A 23,752-nucleotide genomic window follows, 5' to 3' on the forward strand; every position below is an offset into this window, starting at 1 on the left:
TTTAATGACAGACTATATATTTTAAATCTACAAAAACATATAAAGTTATGTGCAAAAACATATTTCAAGTTAGGAGCTTTGACAAAATAACAGGAACAGAAATTTCAAAATGGGGGTTTTACTTCCTTACAATGTTTTATTATAGCATGATCAATGATTATAAAATCAAAGTAATAACTAACATTTAAAAAAACCCAATTCTTTTCGGAAAACAGTATACTCTCTTAAGATTGCATATGTGATCAAATATATCGGAGGAATTTTGTTTATACAGTGATATAATATGTATTTTATATAAACAAACAGCTAGTATGAACAATGACAGGATAATTGGAATATGTGTGTTAATATAGGAATAACTTGATTTTCACAATTAGGAAAAAGAGAGAAAAGACAATTTTAGCCAAGTCCAAGACAAGTAAAAAAATATGGCCTATACAAAAAATACAACACAGGCAAACATATAAAAAACATCAGTCATAATATAAAAGAGAAACGAAATACTTCCCTTTAATTTTTTACCTACGGTGGTCTCAGAACAATATATCATTCGAATTTCAAGTAGGAAAAACGGTATTTAAACACTGCCATCATTAAACAGGTTGCGGCTCATTCGTTAATTCATATTTCCATTTGAGTATAGTTTCGTATATTTTTTTTTATTTCAATTGAAGGAATATACAAGTCTTTGTATCGTTTTGCAATCGCTTCAAAAAAAAAAATGCACATTATACAGGTTTATCGTAAAACACTAAAATCATTAACAACGATTTGCAAAAGGTTTGCATTTGTTCTAAAATAATATAGGTAGTAGTCAATTTGATCCTAACATCATCTGTTGAGTCACAACAACAAACATTGAGTCATGTTGAGTGTTATAGTCTATGAATATTGTTTAACAAATTATCCTGAAGTCAGCACATGTTCAGTAGATTTTCAGACAATTCAATATAAAGTTGATACGTACAGATAAAACCCAACTATTATAAAGTTCGAAAAGAGACTTACAACATGTACAACATGTGCTGTTTTTATTGAATGCCAGCGAAATTAGCGACGGATCTATCCCAATAGATTAAATAAAATTTACTGCAAGATTACAATTAATTTAGTGAGCGGTCTTTAACTACCTTTTCATTTTACTCCACCGTTAGTATTTTTTTACATTTAGCAATTAGGTCATGAAAAATTAAGTCTCTAAATTTAAGTAATATACCGTATTATTCGATATTTGACATGCATAATTAAATTGAACGTTCTTTCTTCTGAAAATCATATTCATTTATAGATACTGAGCAGACAACTACAGATGCAACATCAGTTCCTACTACTGCACAAACCATGACAGATGCAACATTAGTTTTTACTTTTGACCTAACAACAGAGGCAATTTCAGTTACTTCTACTGAGCAGACAACGACAGATGCAACATCAGTTCAAACAACTGAACAGACAAATACAGATGCAACATCAGATTGTATAACTGAACAGACTACTACAGATGCAACATCAATTCCTACTACTGAACAGACAACTTCAGATCCAACATCAGATTCTACTACTAAACAGACAACGAATGATGCAACATCAGATCTTACTTTTGAACAGACAACTACGTGTGTAACATCAACCCCTACTTATGAACACACACCTACAAATGCTACATCAGATCTTATTACTGAACAGACAGCTACATATGCAATATCAGACCCTACTACTGAACAGACAACGAAAGATGCAACATCAGTTCCTACTTCTGAACAGAAAACGGCAGATGCAACATCAGATCCTACTACTGAACAGTCAACGACAGATACAACATCAGATCCTACTACTGAACAAACAACGACAGATACAACATCAGTTCCTACTACTGAACAGACAACGACAGATGCAACATCAGATCCAACTTCTGAACATACAACGACAGATGCAACATCAGATCCTACTACTAAACAGTCAACGACAGATACAACATCAGATCCTACTACTGAACAAACAACGACAGATACAACATCAGTTCCTATTACTGAACAAACAACGACAAATGCAACATCAGTTCCTACTACTGAACAGACAACGACAGATGCAACATCAGATCCAACTTCTGAACAGACAACGACAGATGCAACATCAGATCCTACTACTGAACAAACAACGACAGATGCAACACCAGTTCCTTCTACTGAACAGACAACTACATATGCAACATTAATTCATAATACTACACAGACAAAGACAGATGCAACATCAGTTCCTTCTAATGAACAGACAACTACAGATACACCATCAGATCTAACTTCCGAACAGACAACGACAGATGCAACATCAGATCCTACTACTGTACAAACAACAACAGATGCAACATCAGTTGCTACTACTGAACAGACATCGACAGATGCAACATTAATTCATACTACTGAACTGACAACGACAGATGCAACATCATTTCATACTACTGAACTGACATCGACAGATGCAACATTAATTCATACTACTGAACTGACAACGACAGATGCAACATCAGTTCCTTCTACTGAGCAGACAACTACAGATACAACATCAGATCCTACTACTCAACTGACAACGACAGATGCAACATCAGATCCTACTACTAAACAGACAACGACAGATACAACATCAGATCCTACTACTGAAGAAACAACGACAGATACAACATCAGTTCCTATTACTGAACAAACAACGACAAATGCAACATCAGTTCCTACTACTGAACAGACAACGACAGATGCAACATCAGATCCAACTTCTGAACAGACAACGACAGATGCAACATCAGATCCTACTACTGAACAAACAACAACAGATGCAACATCAGTTCCTTCTACTGAACAGACAACTACATATGCAACATTAATTTATAATACTACACAGACAAAGACAGATGCAACATCAGTTCCTTCTACTGAACAGACAACTACAGATACACCATCAGATCTAACTTCCGAACAGACAACGACAGATGCAACATCAGATCCTACTACTGAACAAACAACAACAGATGCAACATCAGTTGCTACTACTGAACAGACAACGACAGATGCAACATCAGATCCAACTTCTGAACAGACAACGACAGATGCAACATCAGTTCCTAATACTGAACAAATAACAACAGATGCAACATCATTTCATACTACTGAACTGACATCGACAGATGCAACATTAATTCATACTACTGAACTGACAACGACAAATGCAACATCAGTTCCTTCTACTGAGCAGACAACTACAGATACAACATCAGATCTAACTTCCGAACAGACAACGACAGATGCAACATCAGATCCTACTACTGAAAAAACAACAACAGATGCAACATCAGTTCCTACTACTGAACAGACATCGACAGATGCAACATCAGATCCAACTTCTGAACAGACAGCGACAGATGCAACATCAGATCCTGCTACTGAACAAACAACAACCGTTGGAACATCAGATCCAACCACTGCACAGACAACTACAGATGCAACATCAGATTTAACTTCCGAACAAAAAACGACAGATTCAACATCAGATCCTACTACTGCACAGACAAAGACAGATGCAACATCAGTTTCTACTACTGAACAAACAACAACAGATGCAACATCAGTTCCTACTACTGAACAGATAACAACAGATGCAACATCAGTTCATACTACTCAACTGACAACGACAGATGCAACATCAGATCCCACTTCTGAACAGACAACGACAGATGCATTATCAGAATCTACCACTGCACAGACAACGACAGATGCAACATCAGATTTAACTTCCGAACAGAAAACGACAGATGCAACATCAGATTCTACTACTGCACAGACAAATACAGATGCAACATCAGCGCCTGCTACTAAACAGACAACGACAGATGCAACATTAGATCCTACTACTGAACAGACAACAACAGATGCAACATCTGTTTATACTACTGAACAGACAAAAACAGATGCAACATCAGTTCCTTCTACTGAACAGACAACTACAGATGCAACATCAGATCTATCTTCCGAACAGACAACGACAGATGTAACATCATATCCTACTACTGAACAAACAACTACAGATGCAACATCAGATCTATCTTCCGAACAGACAACGACAGATGCAACATCAGATCCTACTACTAAACAGACAACGACAGATGCAACATCGGCGCCTTCTACTGAACAGACAACTACAGATGCAACATCAGTTTCTACTACTGATCAGACAACGACGGATGCAGCATCAGATCCTACTACTGAACAAACAACGACAGATGCAATATCATTTCCTACTACTGAACAAATAACGACAGATGCAACATCAGTTCCTACTACTGAACAGAGAACGACAGATGCAACATCAGATCCAACTTCCGAACAGACAACGACAGATGCAACATCAGATCCTACTACTGAACAAACAACAACAGATGCAACATCAGTTCCTACTACTGAACAGACAACGACAGATGCAACATTAGATCCAACTTCTGAACAGACAACGACAGATGCAACATCAGTTCCTACTACTGAACAGATAACAACAGATGCAACATCAGTTCATACTACTGAACTGACAATGAGCGATGCAACATCAGATCATACTACTGAACAGACAACTACAGATGCAACATTAATTCATACTACTCAACTGGCAACGACAGATGCAACATCAGTTCCTTATACTGAACAGACAACTACAGATACAACATCAGATCTAACTTCCGAACAGACAACGACAGATGCAACATCAGATCCTACTACTAAACAAACAACTACAGATGCAACATCATATCTATTTTCCGAACAGACAACGACAGATGCAACATCAGTTCCTACTACTGAACAGATAACAACAGATGCAACATCAGTTCATACTACTGAACTGACAATAACAGATGCAACATCAGATCATACTACTGAACAGACAACTACAGATGCAACATTAATTCATACTGCTGAACTGACAACGACAGATGCAACATCAGTTCCTTCTACTGAACAGACAACTACAGATACAACATCAGATATAACTTCCGTACAGACAACGACAGATGCAACCTCAGATCCTACTACTGAACAAACAACAACAGACGCAACATCAATTCCTACTACTGAACAGACAACGACAGATGCAACATTAGATCCAACTTCTGAACAGACATTGACAGATGCATCAGATTCTGCTACTGAACAAACAACGACAGATGGAACATCAGATCCTACCACTGAACAGACAACAGCAGATGCAACATCTGTTCATACTACTGCACAGACAAATACAGATGCAACATCAGCGCCTGCTACCAAACAGACAACGACAGATGCAACATTAGATCCTACTACTGAACAGACAACAACATATGCAACATCTGTTCATACTACTGAACAGACAAAAACAGATGCAACATCAGTTCCTTCTACTGAACAGACAACTACAGATGCAACGTCAGATCTATCTTCCGAACAGACAACGACAGATGCAACATCATATCCTACTACTGAACAAACAACTACAGATGCAACATCAGATCTATCTTCCGAACAGACAACGACAGATGCAACATCAGATCCTACTACTGAACAGACAACTACAGATACAACATTAATTCATACTATTGAACTGGCAACGACAGATGCAACATCAGTTCCTTCTACTGAACAGACAACTACAGATACAACATCAGATCTAACTTCCGAACAGACAACGACAGATGCAACATCAGATCCTACTACTGAACAAACAACAACAGATGCAACATTAGTTCCTACTACTGAACAGACAACGACAGATGCAACATCAGATCCTACTTCTGAACAGACAACGACAGATGAAACATCAGTTTCTACTACTGAACAGATAACAACAGATGCAACATCAGTTCATACTACTGAACTGACAATAACAGACGCAACATCAGATCACACTACTGAACAGACAACTACAGATGCAACATTAATTCATACTGCTGAACTGACAACGACAGATGCAACATCAGTTCCTTCTACTGAACAGACAACTACAGATACAACATCAGATATAACTTCCGTACAGACAACGACAGATGCAACCTCAGATCCTACTACTGAACAAACAACAACAGACGCAACATCAATTCCTACTACTGAACAGACAACGACAGATGCAACATTAGATCCAACTTCTGAACAGACATTGACAGATGCATCAGATTCTGCTACTGAACAAACAACGACAGATGGAACATCAGATCCTACCACTGAACAGACATCAACAGATGCAACATCTGTTCATACTACTGCACAGACAAATACAGATGCAACATCAGCGCCTGCTACCAAACAGACAACGACAGATGCAACATTAGATCCTACTACTGAACAGACAAAAACAGATGCAACATCAGTTCCTTCTACTGAACAGACAACTACAGATGCAACATCAGATCTATCTTCCGAACAGACAACGACAGATGCAACATCATATCCTACTACTGAACAAACAACTACAGATGCAACATCAGATCTATCTTCCGAACAGACAACGACAGATGCAACATCAGATCCTACTACTGAACAGACAACTACAGATACAACATTAATTCATACTATTGAACTGGCAACGACAGATGCAACATCAGTTCCTTCTACTGAACAGACAACTACAGATACAACATTAGATCTAACTTCCGAACAGACAACGACAGATGCAACATCAGATACTACTACTGAACAAACAACAACAGATGCAACATCAGTTCCTACTACTGAACAGACAACGACAGATGCAACATCAGATCCAACTTCTGAACAGACGACGACAGATGCAACATCAGATCCTGCTACTGAACAAACAACGACAGATGGAACATCAGATCCTACCACTGCACAGACAACGACAGATGCAACATCAGATTTAACTTCCGAACAGAAAACGACAGAAGCAACATCAGATCATTCTACTGCCCAGACAAAGACAGATGCAACATCAGTTCCTACTACTGAACAAACAACAACAGATGCAACATCAGTTCCTACTACTGAACAGATAACAACAGATGCAACATCAGTTCATACTACTGAACTTACAACGACAGATGCAACATCAAATCCAACTTCTGAACAGACAACGACAGATGCAATATCAGAGTCTACCACTGCACAGACAACGACAAATGCAACATCAGATTTAACTTCCGAACAGAAAACGACAGATGCAACATCAGATCCTACTACTGCACAGACAAAGACAGATGCAACATCAGCGCCTACTACTAAACAGACAACGGCAGATGCAACATTAGATCCTACTACTGAACAGACAACAACAGATGCAACATCAGTTCATACTACTGAACAAACAACGACAGATGCAACATCAGTTCCTACTACTGAACAAACAACGACAGATGCAACATCAGTTCCTACTACTGAACAGAGAACGACAGATGCAACATCAGATCCAACTTCCGAACAGACAACGACAGATGCAACATCAGATCCTACTACTGAACAAACAACAACAGATGCAACATCAGTTCCTACTACTGAACAGACAACGACAGATGCAACATTAGATCCAACTTCTGAACAGACAACGACAGATGCAACATCAGTTCCTACTACTGAACAGATAACAACAGATGCAACATCAGTTCATACTACTGAACTGACAATGAGCGATGCAACATCAGATCATACTACTGAACAGACAACTACAGATGCAACATTAATTCATACTACTCAACTGGCAACGACAGATGCAACATCAGTTCCTTATACTGAACAGACAACTACAGATACAACATCAGATCTAACTTCCGAACAGACAACGACAGATGCAACATCAGATCCTACTACTAAACAAACAACTACAGATGCAACATCATATCTATCTTCCGAACAGACAACGACAGATGCAACATCAGTTCCTACTACTGAACAGATAAAACAGATGCAACATCAGTTCATACTACTGAACTGACAATAACAGATGCAACATCAGATCATACTACTGAACAGACAACTACAGATGCAACATTAATTCATACTGCTGAACTGACAACGACAGATGCAACATCAGTTCCTTCTACTGAACAGACAACTACAGATACAACATCAGATATAACTTCCATACAGACAACGACAGATGCAACCTCAGATCCTACTACTGAACAAACAACAACAGACGCAACATCAATTCCTACTACTGAACAGACAACGACAGATGCAACATTAGATCCAACTTCTGAACAGACATTGACAGATGCATCAGATTCTGCTACTGAACAAACAACGACAGATGGAACATCAGATCCTACAACTGAACAGACAACAGCAGATGCAACATCTGTTCATACTACTGCACAGACAAATACAGATGCAACATCAGCGCCTGCTACCAAACAGACAACGACAGATGCAACATTAGATCCTACTACTGAACAGACAACAACAGATGCAACATCTGTTCATACTACTGAACAGACAAAAACAGATGCAACATCAGTTCCTTCTACTGAACAGACAACTACAGATGCAACGTCAGATCTATCTTCCGAACAGACAACGACAGATGCAACATCATATCCTACTACTGAACAAACAACTACAGATGCAACATCAGATCTATCTTCCGAACAGACAACGACAGATGCAACATCAGATCCTACTACTGAACAGACAACTACAGATACAACATTAATTCATACTATTGAACTGGCAACGACAGATGCAACATCAGTTCCTTCTACTGAACAGACAACTACAGATACAACATCATATCTAACTTCCGAACAGACAACGACAGATGCAACATCAGATACTACTACTGAACAAACAACAACAGATGCAACATCAGTTCCTACTACTGAACAGACAACGACAGATGCAACATCAGATCCAACTTCTGAACAGACAACGACAGATGCAACATCAGATCCTGCTACTGAACAAACAACGACAGATGGAACATCAGATCATACCACTGCACAGACAACGACAGATGCAACATCAGATTTAACTTCCGAACAGAAAACGGCAGAAGCAACATCAGATCATTCTACTGCCCAGACAAAGACAGATGCAACATCAGTTCCTACTACTGAACAAACAACAACAGATGCAACATCAGTTCCTACTACTGAACAGATAACAACAGATGCAACATCAGTTCATACTACTGAACTTACAACGACAGATGCAACATCAAATCCAACTTCTGAACAGACAACGACAGATGCAATATCAGAGTCTACCACTGCACAGACAACGACAAATGCAACATCAGATTTAACTTCCGAACAGAAAACGACAGATGCAGCATCAGATCCTACTACTGCACAGACAAAGACAGATGCAACATCACCGCCTACTACTAAGCAAACAACGGCAGATGCAATATTAGATCCTACTACTGAACAGACAACAACAGATGCAACATCAGTTCATACTACTGAACAAACAACGACGGATGCAACATCAGTTCCTACTACTGAACAAACAACGACAGATGCAACATCAGTTCCTACTACTGAACAGAGAACGACAGATGCAACATCAGATCCAACTTCCGAACAGACAACGACAGATGCAACATCAGATCCTACTACTGAACAGACAACTACAGATGCAACATTAATTCATACTACTAAACTGGCAACGACAGATGCAACATCAGTTCCTTCTACTGAACAGACAACTACAGATACAACATCAGATCTAACTTCCGAACAGACAACTACAGATACAACATCAGATCTAACTTCCGAACAGACAACTACAGATACAACATCAGATCTAACTTCCGAACAGACGACAGATACAACATCAGATCCTACTACTGAACAAGCAACAACAGATGCAACATCAGTTCCTACTACTGAACAGTCAACGAAAGATACAACATTAATTCATACTACTAAACTGGCAACGACAGATACGACAGATACAACATCAGATCCAATTTCTGCACAGACAACGACAGATGCAACATGATATCCTGCTACTGAACAAACAACGACAGATGGAACATCAGATCCTACCACTGCACAGACAACGACAGATGCAACATCAGATTTAACTTCCGAACAGAAAGCGACAGATGCAACATCAGTTCCTACTACTGAACAAACAACAACAGATGCAACATCAGTTCCTACTACTGAACAGATAACAACAGATGCAACATCAGTTCATATTACTGAACTGACAACGACAGATGCAACATCAAATCCAACTTCTGAACAGACAACGACAGATGCAATATCAGAGTCTACCACTGCACAGACAACGACAAATGCAACATCAGATTTAACTTCCGAACAGAAAACGACAGATGCAGCATCAGATCCTACTACTGCACAGACAAAGACAGATGCAACATCACCGCCTACTACTAAGCAAACAACGGCAGATGCAATATTAGATCCTACTACTGAACAGACAACAACAGATGCAACATCAGTTCCTACTACTGAACAAACAACGACAGATGCAACATCAGTTCCTACTACTGAACAAACAACGACAGATGCAACATCAGTTCCTACTACTGAACAGAGAACGACAGATGCAACATCAGATCCAACTTCCGAACAGACAACGACAGATGCAACATCAGATCCTACTACTGAACAAACAACAACAGATGCAACATCAGTTCCTACTACTGAACAGACAACGACAGATGCAACATCAGATCCAACTTCTGAACAGACAACGACAGATACAACATCAGTTCCTACTACTGAACAGATAACAACAGATGCAACATTAGTTCATACTACTGAACTGACAATGACAGATGCAACATCAGATCATACTACTGAACAGACAACTACAGATGCAACATTAATTCATACTACTGAACTGGCAACGACAGATGCAACATCAGTTCCTTCTACTGAACAGAGAACGACAGATGCAACATCAGATCCAACTTCCGAACAGACAACGACAGATGCAACATCAGATCCTACTACTGAACAAACAACATCAGATGCAACATCAGTTCCTACTACTGAACAGACAACGACAGATGCAACATCAGATCAAACTTCTGAACAGACATCGACAGATGCAACATCAGTTCCTACTACTGAACAGATAACAACAGATGCAACATTAGTTCATACTACTGAACCGACAATGACAGATGCAACATCAGATCATACTACTGAACAGACAACTACAGATGCAACATTAATTCATACTACTGAACTGGCAACGACAGATGCAACATCAGTTCCTTCTACTGAACAGACAACTACAGATACAACATCAGATCTAACTTCCGAACAGACAACTACAGATACAACATCAGATCTAACTTCCGAACAGACAACGACAGATGCAACATCAGATCCTACTACTGAACAAACAACAACAGATGCAACATCAGTTCCTAATACTGAACAGATAACAACAGATGCAACATCAGTTCATATTACTGAACTGACAACGACAGATGCAACATCAAATCCAACTTCTGAACAGACAACGACAGATGCATTATCAGAGTCTACCACTGCACAGACAACGACAAATGCAACATCAGATTTAACTTCCGAACAGAAAACGACAGATGCAGCATCAGATCCTACTACTGCACAGACAAAGACAGATGCAACATCACCGCCTACTACTAAACAAACAACGGCAGATGCAATATTAGATCCTACTACTGAACAGACAACAACAGATGCAACATCAGTTCATACTACTGAACAAACAACGACAGATGCAACATCAGTTGCTACTACTGAACAAACAACGACAGATGCAACATCAGTTCCTACTACTGAACAGAGAACGACAGATGCAACATCAGATCCAACTTCCGAACAGACAACGACAGATGCAACATCAGATCCTACTACTGAACAAACAACAACAGATGCAACATCAGTTCCTACTACTGAACAGACAACGACAGATGCAACATCAGATCCAACTTCTGAACAGACAACGACAGATGCAACATCAGTTCCTACTACTGAACAGATAACAACAGATGCAACATTAGTTCATACTACTGAACTGGCAACGACAGATGCAACATCAGTTCCTTCTACTGAACAGACAACTACAGTTACAACATCAGATCTAACTTCCGAACAGACAACTACAGATACAACATCAGATCTTACTTCCGAACAGACAACTACAGATACAACATCAGATATATCTTCCGAACAGACAACTACAGATACAACATCAGATCTAACTTCCGAACAGACAACTACAGATACAACATCAGATCTAACTTCCGAACAGACAACTACAGATACAACATCAGATCTAACTTCCGAACAGACGACATATACAACATCAGATCCTACTACTGAACAAACAACAACAGATGCAACATCAGTTCCTACTACTGAACAGTCAACGACAGATACAACATCAGATCCAACTGCTGCACAGACAACGACAGATGCAACATCATATCCTGCTACTGAACAAACAACGACAGATGGAACATCAGATCCTACCACTGCACAGACAACGACAGATGCAACATCAGATCCTACTACTGCACAGACAAAGACAGATGCAATATCAATTCCTACTACTGAACAAACAACAACAGATGCAACATCAGTTCCCACCACTGAACAGATAACAACAGATGCAACATCAGATCCAACTTCTGAACAGACAACGACAGATGCAATATCAGAGTCTACCACTGCACAGACAACGACAAATGCAACATCATATTTAATTTCCGAACAGAAAACGACAGATGCAACATCAGATCCGACTACTGCACAGACAAAGACAGATGCAACATCAGCGCCTACTACTAAACAGACAACGGCAGATGCAACATTAGATCCTACTACTGAGCAGACAACAACAGATGCAACATCAGCTCATACTGCTGAACAAACAAAAACAGATGCAACATCAGTTCCTTCTACTGAACAGACAACTACGGATGCAACATCAGATCTACCTTCCGAACAGACAACGACAGATGCAACATCATATCCTACTACTGAACAAACAGCTACAGATGCAACATTAGATCTATCTTCCGAACAGACAACGAGGGATGCAACATCAGATCCTACTACTGAACAAACAACTACAGATGGAACATTAGATCTATCTTTCGAACAGACAACTACGGATGCAACATCAGATCTACCTTCCGAACAGACAACGACAGATGCAACATCATATCCTACTACTGAACAAACAACTACAGATGCAACATTAGATCTATCTTCCGAACAGACAACGACAGATGCAACATCATATCCTACTACTGAACAAACAACTACAGATGCAACATCAGATCTATCTTCCGAAGAAACAAAAACAGATGCAACTTCAGTTCCTACTACTGAACAGACAATGACAGATGCAACATCAGATCCAACTTTTGAACAGACAAAGACAGATGCAACATCAGACCCTACTACTGAACAAACAACTACAGATGCAATATCAGTTTCTACTACTGATCAGACAACGACGGATGCAGCATCAGATCCTACTACTGAACAAACAACGACAGATGCAACATCAGTTCCTACCACTGCACAGACAACGACAAATGCAACATCAGATTTAACTACCAAACAGAAAACGACAGATGCAACATCAGACCCTACTACTGCACAGACAAAGACAGATGCAATATCCGCGCCTACTACTAAACAGACAACGACAGATACAACGTCAGATCCTACTACTGAACAGACTACGACGGATGCAACATTAGTTCATACTATTGAACAGACAAAAACAGATGCAACATCAGTTCCGTCTACTGAACAGACAACAACAGATGCAACATCAGATCCAACTTTTGAACAGACAAAGACAGATGCAACATCAGACCCTACTACTGAACAAACAACTACAGATGCAACATCAGTTTCTACTACTGATCAGACAACGACGGATGCAGCATCAGATCCTACTACTGAACAAACAACGACGGATGCAACATCAGTTCCTACCACTGCACAGACAACGACAGATGCAACATCAGATTTAACTTCCGAACTGAAAACGACAGATGCAACATCATATTTAACTTCAGCGCCTGCTACTAAACAGACAACGACAGATACAACGTCAGATCATACTACTGAACAAACAACGACAGATGCAACATCAGTTCATACTATTGAACAGACAAAAACAGATGCAACATCAGTTCCTTCTACTGAACAGACAACTACAGATGCAACATCAGATCTATCTTCCGAACAGACAACGACAGATGCAACATCATATCCTACTACTGAGCAAACAACTACAGATGCAACATCAGATCTATCTTCCGAACAGACAACAACAGATACAACATCATATTCTACTACTGAACAAACAACTACAGATGCAACATCAGATCTATCTTCCGAACAGACAACGACAGATGCAACATCAGTTCCTGCTACTGAACAGACTACGACAGATGCAACATCAGATCCAACTACTGAACAGACAACAACAGATGCAACATCAGTTCATACTACTGAACAAACAACGACAGATGCAACATCAGTTCCTACTACTGAACAAACAACGACAGATGCAACATCAGTTCCTACTACTGAACAGAGAACGACAGATGCAACATCAGATCCAACTTCCGAACAGACAACGACAGATGCAACATCAGATCCTACTACTGAACAAACAACATCAGATGCAACATCAGTTCCTACTACTGAACAGACAACGACAGATGCAACATCAGATCAAACTTCTGAACAGACATCGACAGATGCAACATCAGTTCCTACTACTGAACAGATAACAACAGATGCAACATTAGTTCATACTACTGAACCGACAATGACAGATGCAACATCAGATCATACTACTGAACAGACAACTACAGATGCAACATTAATTCATACTACTGAACTGGCAACGACAGATGCAACATCAGTTCCTACTACTGAACAGACAACTACAGATACAGCATCAGATCTAACTTCCGAACAGACAACAACAGATACAATATCAGATCTAACTTCCGAACAGACAACGACAGATGCAACATCAGATCCTACTACTGAACAAACAACAACAGATGCAACATCAGTTCCTACTACTGAACAGATAACAACAGATGCAACATCAGTTCATATTACTGAACTGACAACGACAGATGCAACATCAAATCCAACTTCTGAACAGACAACGACAGATGCAATATCAGAGTCTACCACTGCACAGACAACGACAAATGCAGCATCAGATTTAACTTCCGAACAGAAAACGACAGATGCAGCATCAGATCCTACTACTGCACAGACAAAGACAGATGCAACATCACCGCCTACTACTAAACAAACAACGGCAGATGCAATATTAGATCCTACTACTGAACAGACAACAACAGATGCAACATCAGTTCATACTACTGAACAAACAACGACAAATGCAACATCAGTTCCTACTACTGAACAAACAACGACAGATGCAACATCAGTTCCTACTACTGAACAGAGAACGACAGATGCAACATCAGATCCAACTTCCGAACAGACAACGACAGATGCAACATCAGATCCTACTACTGAACAAACAACAACAGATGCAACATCAGTTCCTACTACTGAACAGACAACGACAGATGCAACATCAGATCCAACTTCTGAACAGACAACGACAGATGCAACATCAGTTCCTACTACTGAACAGATAACAACAGATGCAACATTAGTTCATACTACTGAACTGACAATGACAGATGCAACATCAGATCATACTACTGAACAGACAACTACAGATGCAACATTAATTCATACTACTGAACTGGCAACGACAGATGCAACATCAGTTCCTTCTACTGAACAGACAACTACAGATACAACATCAGATCTAACTTCCGAACAGACAACTACAGATACAACATCAGATCTAACTTCCGAACAGACGACAGATACAACATCAGATCCTACTACTGAACAAACAACAACAGATGCAACATCAGTTCCTACTACTGAACAGTCAACGACAGATACAACATCAGATCCAACTTCTGCACAGACAACGACAGATGCAACATCATATCCTGCTACTGAACAAACAACGACAGATGGAACATCAGATCCTACCACTGCACAGACAACGACAGATGCAACATCAGATTTAACTTCCGAACAGAAAGCGACAGATGCAACATCAGATCCTACTACTGCACAGACAAAGACAGATGCAATATCAGCGCCTACTACTAAACAGACAACGACAGATACAACGTCAGATCCTACTACTGAACAGACAACGACGGATGCAACATTAGTTCATACTATTGAACAGACAAAAACAGATGCAACATCAGTTCCGTCTACTGAACAGACAACAACAGATGCAACATCAGATCCAATTTTTGAACAGACAAAGACAGATGCAACATCAGACCCTACTACTGAACAAACAACTACAGATGCAACATCAGTTTCTACTACTGATCAGACAACGACGGATGCAGCATCAGATCCTACTACTGAACAAACAACGACGGATGCAACATCAGTTCCTACCACTGCACAGACAACGACAGATGCAACATCAGATTTAACTTCCGAACAGAAAACGACAGATGCAACATCATATTTAACTTCAGCGCCTACTACTAAACAGACAACGACAGATACAACGTCAGATCACACTACTGAACAAACAACGACAGATGCAACATCAGTTCATACTATTGAACAGACCAAAACAGATGCAACATCAGTTCCTTCTACTGAACAGACAACTACAGATGCAACATCAGATCTATCTTCTGAACAGACAACGACAGATGCAACATCATATCCTACTACTGAGCAAACAACTACAGATGCAACATCAGATCTATCTTCCGAACAGACAACAACAGATGCAACATCATATTCTACTACTGAACAAACAACTACAGATGCAACATCAGATCTATCTTCCGAACAGACAACGACAGAAGCAACATCAGTTCCTGCTACTGAACAGACTACGACAGATGCAACATCAGATCCAACTTTTGAACAGACAAAAACAGATGCAACATCAGACCCTACTACTGAACAAACAACTACGGATGCAACATCAGTTTCTACTACTGATCAGACAACGACGGATGCAGCATCAGATCCTACTACTGAACAAACGACGACAGATGCAACAGCAGTTACTACTACTGAACAGACAACGACAGATCCAACATCAGATCGCAATTCAGAACCGACATCGACAGATGCAACATCAAACCCTACTAGTGAAGAAACAACGAGATATGCAACATCAGATCCTACTACTGAACAGACAACGACAGATGCAACATCAGACCCTACTACTGAACAAACAACGACAGATGCAACATCAGACACTACTTCTAAACAGACAACTACAGATGCAACATTAGACCCTACTACTAAACAAACAACGACAGATGCAACATTAGACCCTACTACTGAACAAACAACGACAGATGCAATACCAGATCCTACTTCTGAACAGACAACAACAGATGCAACATCAAACCCTACTATTAAACTGACAACGACAGATGCAACATTAGATCCTAGTTCTGAACAAACAACAACATATGCTACATCAAAGCCTACTACTGAACAGACAACGACAGGTGCAACATCAGACACTACTACTGAACAAACAGCGACAGATGCAACATCAGATCCTACTACTGAACAAACAACTCCACATGCTATAACAGTCTTAACTACTGTACAGATAACTCCAGATGCTTCATCAGTTTCTGCTACTGAACAAACAGATAAAGCTGCAACATCAGATCCTACTACTGAACAGACAGATAAAGCTGCAACATCAGTCCCTACTACTGAACAAACAACGACAGATGCAACATCAGGTCCTACTACTGAACAAACAACTCCACATGCTATAACAGTCTTAACTACTGTACAGATAACTCCAGATGCTTCATCAGTTTCTGCTACTGAACAGACAGATAAAGCTGCAACATCAGATCCTACTACTGAACAGACAGATAAAGCTGCAACATCAGATCCTACTACTGAACAGACAGTTTCAGATGCTACATCAGTCCCTACTTCTGAACAGACAACGACAGATTCAAGATCAGTACCTACTATTAAACAGACAGCGACAGATGTAATATCAAGGCCAACTACTGAACAAATAACTTCAGATGTAAAATCAACGCCTAGTACTGAACATACAAATACAGATGCAAAAGTGACGGCCACAACTGAACAAACAACTTCGGATGTATCATCAACAGCTGCTAACGAAAAGACAACTGTATCTCTAACATCATTACATACTATTGAACAAACAAATACAGATGTTACATCAAGACCTACTACTGAACAAACCACTAAAGATGTAACATCATTACATACTACTGAACAGATTACAACATATGAAACGTCATTTCATAATACTGAACAGAAAACAACAGATGAAACATCAATGGATACTACTGAACAGACAACTACAGATGTAACATCAAGGCAAACTACTGAACAGACAACTACAGATGTAACAAGTCATACCACTGAACAGACAACAACAGATGTAACATCAACACCTACTACTGAACAGACAACTACAGATGTAACTTCAACGGCTACTACTGAACAGACAACTACAGCTGTAACATCAACACCTACTACTGAACAGAAAATAACAGATGTAACTTCAACGGCTGCTACTGAACAAACAACTACATCTGTAACATCATTCCATACTACTAAACAGACAACAACTACAGATGAAACATCAACACTTACTACAGAACAGACAACTACAGAGGCAACATCAGATCCTACTACAGATCTGACAAATACAGATACAACATCAGTTCTTTCTACTGATCGGCCATCTACTCTTAAATACACAAAGACTTCGACATTGACTACATTTCAATCTACAAGTACTCTTATCACAATAACAGAAGAATCGTTGGAAAAAGAACCTAATACAGGTTAGTATTTTTAACACTAGTTGTGTTCAATATCATTTCTCCAGGGTTGACCATTTATATAATGTTGGTTTGAACCATTCGAATCCAGCAAAACGTGGAAACAACTGTTTTTATAAAACCCCTTTAGAGTCATTTTGACTGATGATTGTTCGTATTTGTGTTGTTTTTTTTTTTCTGAACCCGTTTAGGGTTCTAAATGTACAACTTATTTTTTAAATGAGCTTGCCTGCGTCATATTTTCAAATGATAAATTGTGTATTGTTAATGTATTGAGAACCAACAGTTGAGAAAAGTTTCCACATGTTTGATACAGAAATGAAATATTAATGCATTTTGGGGTGATCAAATAATTTTATTAAAATTGATACATTGCATAGATACATTGGTTGTTTCATGTGTTTAGTGAATTCGGAACATATGAATGGAAAATTGAAATGTATTCATAAAATATGGTGAAGAAACTGTCAACGTCAGGGCAACATTGAATCGATCATTTTGGATACATATTCCAATGAACAACGTACAATTGCACATTTGAACCGGTTTACTACTGATATGAACTTAATTGTAAATTGTTCTATTGCTATTTGTTATTTATTTGTTATTCAACAATACAATGTATCTACAATTGCATACATCGAGAAAAAAAACGTATTATTTCATTCGAGTCTTTTTTCAGACGCAGAATTTCACGTCGATGTCAGACTTTTTTTAGCAAACGAGACGTTTCCTGATGCACTGAATAATCCAAAATCTGAAGAAGCTTTTAAACTAGCGGGAACACTACATCACACGGTATGTATAGTGTTATAAAGTGACCGTCAAAATCTATTTTGGTTTATCCACTAACTATATTATTTTAACTGTGTAGTCCTAGTTATTAAGCACAGTGCCGAAACATTCGTCTGGACGGTACTATATGTAGTTAATATTTATTGTTTACAGATAAACTCATCATAGATACCAGGATTAAATTTAGTATATACGCCATACGCGCGTTTCGTCTACAAAAGACTCATCAGTGACGCTTGAATTTAAAAAGTTAAACACACACAGAGAGAGAGAGAGAGAGAGAGAGAGAGAGAGAGATATTCATCAAAAACTTTCTTACGTTATGAACAAAAACATAGTTATTATAATATTATAAATTATTGTAGCTTATTTGTAAAAAATAATGTTTTCATACTACACTTTTTTGTTATAATTTCTTCTGGTTGCCAGACTAATAACTTGCCATAGCAAGTTAAAGTGATTATAGATTAAGAACTATGCAGTATTTACAAAGAGATGCGAAAGTTACCAGACATTCAAACTCATATTCTAGTATCTATCTAAAAATAGACAACGCCACGGCTAGAAAAAAAGGGGGACAAAGGAATTTGATTGCAATTTCATTACAACCATCAACTCGAAATTTTATTTTGAGCTTATAGACTGAAGCAGATAATAGCAATGCTTTCATAATTTTTCTTTTCAAATTTCCTAATAGATAACAATTTCTTAATTTAGGTAGGAACTTTAACATCAAAATGTATTATGCCAATTTCAAAAACAGGAATAATCTGTGTTATAATGCATCTGTGTTGTGATTTGTTCTAGTTGAAACCGTTGCTAGATTTTTCACATTGTCAGCAAAAGCAAACCAATAAAACATTCAAACGGGTAATTGCCTATGACTGTTAATAAACAAGCATTTTTAAAAGTATAGATTCATGATGTGGAAAAAAATGAAACAACATATACACGATATTTATGAATTATATATATAATTAATAGTTCATTATAATACCATAATTGATATCTATCCTAGACAATTATCATACAAGAAATTAACTCAAGCTACTATTCAGTAAACTGATGCTATATTTGTTTTAGCTTGTCGAGCAGTATAAATCTGTTGCTGGTTTCGAAGATATAGACACCTTTTCATTTCGGTAAGTAATGCGGAGCAAAATATTTTCTTTTCTTAAGCCTTAACATTTGATATCACTTTTTAAAAAAGTTATCAGTATTGAAGTAATATACGGTGAAGGGTTAACTGTCAATCATGTTTTCGCCTGTCCCAAGTCATGAGCATTTGTCCTGTGTTAGTTTTGAATGTTTTTTTTTTTTAATTATAGTTCAAACTACATCTTTTGGAGTTAAATACGACGTCTATTTTAACTTAACTAGTAAAGAATTTTATGTTTGGGTCAACTGAGGTCCACCTCCAGTTGTTGGGTTTTCTTGCTGCGTAGGAGATTTAATAATGGCCTTCCGCTTTCATCTGCTCTTTGGTCGGGTTGTTGTCTCTTTGTCATATTTTCCATCTCCATTCTAAATTTTACCAATGAATATCTTTTTTTCTCATAAAGTTAGTCGGTGTTGAATCAGTCGAAAAATCAAGCTTGTGAACAAATTGAGCAGTAATAAGACTCTTCAGTCATGTCAGTTAGCTATTGACTGTAAAGAAGCTAAATTGAGATGTCATCAGCCTGCAAGTAGAGTTATGTAAATGGATCATAACCCTAACGTACCAATCAATGAGTCAGTTATCTTTGTTTTTTGAAAAAAAACAAGCACTTCCAATCATAATGTCACCTATTTCTACGGAGTTCAAACTATCGTTTACATTAATTTTGTTCTTGTTTCAAGTCTGCTAACTATGATAATTTTATTGATTATTTGGTTAATGGCGCAGCTCCCTATTCAGTTAAATGCATATCAGAATGTCATAGAAGATCGTCTTATTCCAGAATAAGTCGCAAAAAAGGATCGAATTTGCATTAATTTTTGTACACATTTTAACCGTACAATTAGTTTGATTTGTTTTACATTTGTCATGTCGGGGCCTTTTATTGCTGTCTATACGGTATGGGCTTTGCTCATTGTTGAAGGCATACCGTAACCTATAGTTGTTACTTTCTGTGTCATTTGGTCTCTTTTGAAAAGTTGTATCATGGGCAATCATACCACATCTTCTCTTTTTATATCAAAGCTATTCGTACGACTAACACTAATAATGGACAAATGCAGCATCAGATTTAACTTCCGAACAGAAAACGACAGATGCAGCATCAGATCCTACTACTGCACAGACAAAGACAGATGCAACATCACCGCCTACTACTAAACAAACAACGGCAGATGCAATATTAGATCCTACTACTGAACAGACAACAACAGATGCAACATCAGTTCATACTACTGAACAAACAACGACAAATGCAACATCAGTTCCTACTACTGAACAAACAACGACAGATGCAACATCAGTTCCTACTACTGAACAGAGAACGACAGATGCAACATCAGATCCAACTTCCGAACAGACAACGACAGATGCAACATCAGATCCTACTACTGAACAAACAACAACAGATGCAACATCAGTTCCTACTACTGAACAGACAACGACAGATGCAACATCAGATCCAACTTCTGAACAGACAACGACAGATGCAACATCAGTTCCTACTACTGAACAGATAACAACAGATGCAACATTAGTTCATACTACTGAACTGACAATGACAGATGCAACATCAGATCATACTACTGAACAGACAACTACAGATGCAACATTAATTCATACTACTGAACTGGCAACGACAGATGCAACATCAGTTCCTTCTACTGAACAGACAACTACAGATACAACATCAGATCTAACTTCCGAACAGACAACTACAGATACAACATCAGATCTAACTTCCGAACAGACGACAGATACAACATCAGATCCTACTACTGAACAAACAACAACAGATGCAACATCAGTTCCTACTACTGAACAGTCAACGACAGATACAACATCAGATCCAACTTCTGCACAGACAACGACAGATGCAACATCATATCCTGCTACTGAACAAACAACGACAGATGGAACATCAGATCCTACCACTGCACAGACAACGACAGATGCAACATCAGATTTAACTTCCGAACAGAAAGCGACAGATGCAACATCAGATCCTACTACTGCACAGACAAAGACAGATGCAATATCAGCGCCTACTACTAAACAGACAACGACAGATACAACGTCAGATCCTACTACTGAACAGACAACGACGGATGCAACATTAGTTCATACTATTGAACAGACAAAAACAGATGCAACATCAGTTCCGTCTACTGAACAGACAACAACAGATGCAACATCAGATCCAATTTTTGAACAGACAAAGACAGATGCAACATCAGACCCTACTACTGAACAAACAACTACAGATGCAACATCAGTTTCTACTACTGATCAGACAACGACGGATGCAGCATCAGATCCTACTACTGAACAAACAACGACGGATGCAACATCAGTTCCTACCACTGCACAGACAACGACAGATGCAACATCAGATTTAACTTCCGAACAGAAAACGACAGATGCAACATCATATTTAACTTCAGCGCCTACTACTAAACAGACAACGACAGATACAACGTCAGATCACACTACTGAACAAACAACGACAGATGCAACATCAGTTCATACTATTGAACAGACCAAAACAGATGCAACATCAGTTCCTTCTACTGAACAGACAACTACAGATGCAACATCAGATCTATCTTCTGAACAGACAACGACAGATGCAACATCATATCCTACTACTGAGCAAACAACTACAATTTACTCATCGAAATATAAATAAGCGTCTAAAACCACTTGTTCGTATTTGCTCATTCTTTTGAAGAGACATTTATATTTGATGGCTAATATAAGCTTTATGAAACAAAAAATGAACCAGTGCAAAGTTAAAGTTTTGCTCTAATGGAATGTATTTAAACTACTGGTTCGAAAAGCAAAATTATCAAAACACTGCAGATTTTACACCAG

At 38.6% G+C, this 23,752-nt stretch overlaps 1 protein-coding gene across 1 annotated transcript; it reads left to right on the top strand.

Annotated features, from left to right (window-relative positions):
• Nucleotides 1–1,341: 1,341 nt before the first annotated feature.
• Nucleotides 1,342–23,567, top strand: LOC139504246 (serine-rich adhesin for platelets-like). Its single transcript, XM_071294313.1, has 15 exons — nucleotides 1,342–3,033; nucleotides 3,091–4,350; nucleotides 4,456–7,317; nucleotides 7,531–7,854; nucleotides 7,998–8,786; nucleotides 8,853–9,419; nucleotides 9,555–9,962; nucleotides 10,068–10,469; nucleotides 10,692–11,687; nucleotides 11,940–14,465; nucleotides 14,679–15,362; nucleotides 15,615–18,927; nucleotides 19,607–19,722; nucleotides 21,966–22,103; nucleotides 22,356–23,567. Exons 1-15 carry the CDS (start codon nucleotides 1,342–1,344, stop codon nucleotides 23,565–23,567), a joined length of 17,289 nt encoding a protein of 5,762 aa, XP_071150414.1.
• Nucleotides 23,568–23,752: the final 185 nt, after the last annotated feature.

Source organism: Mytilus edulis, chromosome 14 (assembly GCF_963676685.1).
Source record: "Mytilus edulis chromosome 14, xbMytEdul2.2, whole genome shotgun sequence".
Lineage (NCBI taxonomy): Eukaryota > Metazoa > Mollusca > Bivalvia > Mytilida > Mytilidae > Mytilus > Mytilus edulis.

Bases quoted from the DNA above. Each gene is read 5' to 3' on its own strand.
- LOC139504246 (XM_071294313.1), top strand. From the start codon at position 1,342: ATGACAGATGCAACATTAGTTTTTACTTTTGACCTAACAACAGAGGCA. The intron at 10,470-10,691 runs GCAACATCAGTT...ACTTCTGAACAG, and splicing joins CTGAACAAACAACGACAGAT to ACAACGACAGATACAACATC. The intron at 15,363-15,614 runs GTTCATACTACT...ACTTCTGAACAG, and splicing joins CAACAACAGATGCAACATCA to ACAACGACAGATGCAACATC.